Genomic DNA, 5,651 nt, shown 5'->3' on the forward strand with positions numbered 1-5,651 from the left:
GAAAGGTCGAGTACGAGAAAGAAAAACCTACAGAGAGGTTTTGATTGCGAAAAAAAGATGAGCGGCGCAGGCTTACCGGATTTCTTCTACAGAGAGGCTCAGCGCCTCGGCTACGTGGCTCGTTCGGCCTTCAAGGTTTTGCTATTTTTATTTTATTTTTATATTATATTTTCATAGTTTTAATTAATGCTTAATATATTTTCGTGGTTCACTTTGAAGAGCAGTTGCTGCAGATGCAAAAGCAATACAAACTGATAACGCCAGGATCTTCAGTTCTGGACCTTGGATGTGCTCCTGGTGCTTGGCTTCAGGTGCCCATTTCTTCGAATAACATATCCACCGAAATTACCCTTTTTTGTCTTGTTTAATATACTACGAAGAACATTTTTATCCGGGTTAACTTTAATCTGGTTTAATTTTAATCAAGGTAGCTTGCCAGAGCTTAGGACCTCTAAAAAATGGTGGGATGGTTGTGGGTATTGATCTTAAGGTCAGAGCAATAAAAACCCTTTATTCAAAAATCTCTATTTTGTTAAATTGATATTTGTGGGGAACTAAATTTGACTTGGTTCTGTAAATGTTGGGTTGTAGAGCAGAAGGTGAAGGTTCCTTCGGTTCACTGTGATTCGAGGGTGCAAACTGTTTGTGCCGATGTCATGAATCTTCCCAAGGATCGAGCTAGAGCGCTCTCCCCTCAGGTATCAAATTAGTAATTATATTGAGAACCATTTTAGTTGTTTGCTTATAGTTTTGAAATTTCCGGAGTTTCGATCAATCTGGTTCGACTCTTTTTTTAATCAATTTTTACATATAATGTAGATTTAGAATAATGAAATTAAGTTTGGGTCATTATTGAGTTTGATGGTTTTGGGAATTGGAAGTAGAGTAGTTGTTGTTGGAGGCCATGGTTCGTAGGTAAGATGCCATGGTTTATAGTTCAAGAATTGGGTTACCATCACATACATGTGTGAAAGAGTAGGAATGATTCACTACTGTATTTGGAACTCAATTGAGAATACTGTTTCCGCATCAAGCCTTATTTTATAAACCTTAGCTCACTATGGTGTGCCTAACTCAATTCCGTGAGGCAATGATTGAACCCTTGTTAGCAATTCAGAATATGGCAAAAATTTGATATGTGAAAAATTCGAGTTCTATTCAATTTTGGGTTGCAAAAATCTGGTCTAAAATTTGTTCAAAAGTTTAATAAACGAAAAATATGCGGCATATGCTTTATACATGTATTATTCATCTCATTTCAAAAATTCGAAAATCCAAAAATTAGTAATATGATAGTGATGGTGATTATGAAATTGGTGACGGTGATGGTAATAATGATGGTGGTGATAATGAGGGTATTGTTCCAGTGGTTTATAAAAGAATACGAAAGTCAAGGGACAATCATCAGTTTGGAAAATTAAGGTGGTATCTTAAATAAATGTAGAGGGGCATGTCATTATTTTTTAAAGATGAAAGAGACATTTGTCACCTAAAAAGATAGATTCCTCCAAAATTTTAAAGCATGGCCGCTTCAAAGCCGAACTTGTGTTACACGTTACAACTTACAAGTTAACATCTTACAACATACGACGAGTTATAATAGCTTTTTTTTCTAGCGAGTTTTATACAAATTTGTAAACGACGTAAAACTCGTAAAAAACGTGTTTTATTCTTTTTTAACTTAACATAAGTGGATTATTTAGAATAATTCAATAATCCAAAGAATAATACTTTCATTGAAAAAAAATGAAAAATTTGTGAATTTTTCGCGAATTAAACAGGAGATTGCTAACAAGGGGCTGAACTATGAGATATTGCTCGAGCGGCTATCTCTAGCTATTTTTCACTTGTGTGTTATGAAGAGTCTAACTTTCTCATCCTTCGCTAGCCAGAACTACCAATTTAAGAGGCTGAGGCTTGGGACAATTTCTGATATCAAACCATCCTCTTCCATCAACATTTTGACCAATCTTGTACAATTGATCTCGATCTCAATTAATCCCTTGTTCAACATGTCCACTATCAAACAAATGTCCTCTGGTTGCATCAAATTCTCCTTTGATTCTTGAATACTTGTTCACTTGCCAATTATCTAATTTTGATATATTCTGCATTTTATCCATCTTACCTCACCCCCAATCCCTTCTTCTTCTTATTCAAATGAGGGTTGCAATGGTGTCATGGGTGCCTAAGAGTAAAGGAGTGGACTTAATATTTTAGATTGCTATCTGTTAGGCTTCACTGGACCCAAGTGACCAACCATTCTCCATCATGAACACGATCTTGACTTAAAGAAAAAATGAACTTAGGTGAAACAAAGAAAAAACGTCTCCGTTGGGTATGATGTCTGAAGACGTCTTATAAGTTTGTGACCATGGGCTTCAAAATAAATAAATAAATAATTGACCATTTCTTTATCTATACTCTATATCATTTAATAACATGACCATTATCCTTGGTAAATGGTATATTTGTTCTTTGTTGTGTGACCTTGATCTAAAGGAGAATAATAACCTAAATGATGCAGGATGCAAATCAAGCCAGTAGTTACGAGAATAGATCTAGGTTGTCCTGATCACTAAGCACAATGTCTTAAGTATGCCTTATCCGTGAAGAAGTCTTGCAATTTTGTGGCTTTATACTTGGCAAAAATATCAACTTTTTTTTTTTTCAAAAGAAAAGAATGCTATCATCTTCGAAGAGAAATAATCAATTTTAAAGATTTAATTTTGAAAATTAAGGCAACATTGTGGTGGTATTGGACGTCTATTGATCAAGATACAAGGAGTAATCATTTTGAGGACCTGGACTTCAAGTGGAGGGAGATTGTATTCAACTTTCTAACGGATAGATTGATACCCACCCAACAATGGATACGGAAAGATAAATGGACAGGGACGAAAAGTGAGGATCCAGATATCACTCCCTTACTACTATCTAATTCGAGCGAGGGCTGGGATTAATGAACTCTTAAGTAAGGGGTTGAGGGACCGATGAACATGTGCACGATAGAAGGTCATCCAAAGGGTTACAGAGATTAGGCAAAGGAGATAAGGAAAACTGATATGCTTCTCAGCACCGGAGTAGGAATTTGATCAATCACTATCGATGCTAGGCAGATCGGGATTCATGGGAACGAGAACCTTTTTCCGAGAAGAGTGGAGCAAGGGATGGAAAGGATAGATTCATAGGTTTAAGCCTCCGGGATGAATTTGGAATTTCTAAGGCCGATGATGCACTCCGGCAAGCTACCATGGAAGAATGGATTCCCGGGCGCTGGGTCATGGAGATGCAGTAGAAGGAGTGAGTGCATCCACCCAGTACGTAAGTATAGTCTAGTCTAGTTAATAGCGAGTCTATTCAAGCAGTTCCTTGTCTAGTGAGTCTATTCTATTCTAGTGTGGTTTGGTCTGGGTGGCCTTGCTTGTCTTCTTGCGCATAGTCTGTATTTGTTTATATAATGTTCGGGTTAAGTGATTCAGTAAAGCTGATGGGAGGTGCTGGCGAGTCCAGTTCAGTTCTCAAGGAAGTATGGTGGGCCATAAGTTTGGTACGTCTCTCTTGAGCGTACTTGCTCTGTGGTTCTTTGGTCCCAATGAGGTTGCCCCAGTTGTGTATATCAGGTCGAGGGCCAATTCTCAAGATAGAATAGTGAGGGTCGGGGATAGTTAGTTGCAGGGCCTGGCCTGTTGGGGACTGTAATTAGCCTTTCCTCTTACTTTTCTTTTGATTCCTTCTTGTAATTTTGTGAGGTTTATTTTTTTTTCCCTCTCATTTCTATTTATTGTAGCTCTGTCTCTTGCCTTTTATTGATAAATTATTTTAACGATAACAATAAACTTGCACTGATACTATTTGAGATAATAATTTGAAACTGCTGAAGGGGGAGGACATCAGTGTGCATATATGGGATGTTGGAAAAACTTGTAAATGAACAGAAAGTTTGCCATTGGGGTATGGCACTCAGTCCAAGGATGGTTAGCAATACTCTATATTTTCCATAGAAATTCCAATTGAAATATTTAATTGCTGAATTTTAGAACTCTTCATTGATGTTATTCAATTACCCAACAGAGAAACTTGTTCTATTATTGGGCCCCCAACTAGCTTACCATAACGGTAATAACGGCCATTATAACAGTGATGCCAAGAACCGATTCCATGTTTTGGAAAATAATTGCATTTTGTTTTTGGGACATTTTACTCTTCATAAGGGCCATTAGTTACGCAAAAATGACCGGTGTTACATTGTATAGCATAGCGTGTTATTTAAACTGTTTCAATTTTTTATTTTCTTTTTTTTCAAAGTTAATTAATGGCCATTATTTTGGAAATAATGAACCTTGTTTTATCCTATTTTCATTATTTAAGCTTAAAATTCAAATTTCATTTTGAAACACATTTTTTTTTTCCAAATGTTTTTTTATATTAATTGTAATGACCCCTTCCTGTTACACCGCCGATAATGTTATTTAAAATTTAAACCTTGGATATGAGTCTCTCTGACTTTCCTTCATTGCAGGGTAAAGGGTTTTCCGTGATACTGTCAGATATGTGTCCTCTTGTTTCTGGAATCACAACGAAGGATGCAGCTTTATCCGTTGAGTTAGGGATGCGAGCACTTGATTTAGCTTTAGGTGGGGCCATCATAGCTTATTCAGATGACAATATTGACAGGGAGGAGCCGTCAGACAGTTCTAATTCTTGTGCCGCTGAGAATGGTGTTCTACGACCTGGAGGCAACCTTGTCATTAAGCTACTTGAAAGCGAAGATGTCCAAGGTGGGTCGTCATTCCACATAGTACATAGTAAACTACTAAACTTTAGATGCTTTGCTGTTCTTCATCTGTAATCATCTTCCTTGGGTTGTTGCAGAATTGAGCCAAATTTGCAAACCATGTTTCAGAAAGGCATCATGGTTGAGGCCTAAAGCAACCCGGTCTTCTTCAAGAGAGATTTATTTGATTTGTCAAGGTTTGCGGTAGTTTATAAGGAGTTGCAACAACTGGATTCTTTAACGATGGTTGGATTCCCATGACCAGATTATGCGCATGGGATCAACACAATAAACTGCTGCCTTAACCTTCCATATACTGTTTTGACTGCTTGTTGATGAGGAAGCAAAGACACCACCACTCGGGTTTGGTACGACTTTTTCTCATTTATGTTCTTCTTTAACTTACATCAAGGATGAAGGCAAGCATGTTATCAAAATTTTGTATTTGGGTTTGATTGTATTTTGTAGCTAAGATCGATGTATTCTTCCTAAGAACAATGTATTCAATTTGGGTTTGATTGGTATCAATCTGATAAGTAATTTATTGGACCTTAATCGTCATTTTTCAGTACACACCTCATGATGGACCCAAAAAATGTATATTTCTCGATTGGGCCAAGTTCTGCTCGATTCGATTTAATAAAAGTATAGTATATATCATACACATTATATCTAAATAAAATCTAAAACATAAAGACATTATTGTATCAGGTCCCAATGGGATCAGAACATGGTTTATCCAAAATTGATATAATTAGTTATCGGATTGGATCCTTATCAGGTCTGATCAGACCAAATGACAACCCTTCCTTTGAAGAAGATTACCCATGAGCTTGAGTTCTTATAGCTGTCATTAGAACACTTGATACAGATT

At 36.8% G+C, this 5,651-nt stretch overlaps 1 protein-coding gene across 2 annotated transcripts; it reads left to right on the forward strand.

Moving 5' to 3' along the window:
* On the forward strand, nt 1-5,332 carry LOC147385987 (FtsJ-like methyltransferase family protein). Of its 2 annotated transcripts, none has more exons than XM_086422845.1 (6): nt 1-135; nt 225-311; nt 428-490; nt 597-698; nt 4,523-4,781; nt 4,876-5,332. In XM_086422845.1, the coding sequence occupies exons 1-6, from the start codon at nt 58-60 to the stop codon at nt 4,983-4,985; spliced, it is 699 nt and encodes a 232-aa protein (XP_086278971.1). In that variant the 5' UTR covers nt 1-57; the 3' UTR covers nt 4,986-5,332. The 2 variants fall into 2 exon arrangements, with proteins under 2 accessions (XP_086278971.1, XP_086278972.1); XM_086422846.1 differs by having other exon boundaries at nt 2-135; nt 220-311.
* Nucleotides 5,333-5,651: the final 319 nt, after the last annotated feature.

Source organism: Akebia trifoliata, chromosome 14 (assembly GCF_017979445.1).
Source record: "Akebia trifoliata isolate Shusen 1 chromosome 14, ASM1797944v1, whole genome shotgun sequence".
Taxonomy (NCBI): domain Eukaryota; kingdom Viridiplantae; phylum Streptophyta; class Magnoliopsida; order Ranunculales; family Lardizabalaceae; genus Akebia; species Akebia trifoliata.

What these genes read in the sequence shown, in the direction of transcription:
- LOC147385987 (XM_086422845.1), top strand. Translation starts at nt 58, where the DNA reads ATGAGCGGCGCAGGCTTACCGGATTTCTTCTACAGAGAGGCTCAGCGC. An exon ending in TGGCTCGTTCGGCCTTCAAG is followed by an intron (nt 136 to 224) that starts GTTTTGCTATTT and finishes TTTGAAGAGCAG; the next exon opens with TTGCTGCAGATGCAAAAGCA. An exon ending in TGAAAGCGAAGATGTCCAAG is followed by an intron (nt 4,782 to 4,875) that starts GTGGGTCGTCAT and finishes GGGTTGTTGCAG; the next exon opens with AATTGAGCCAAATTTGCAAA.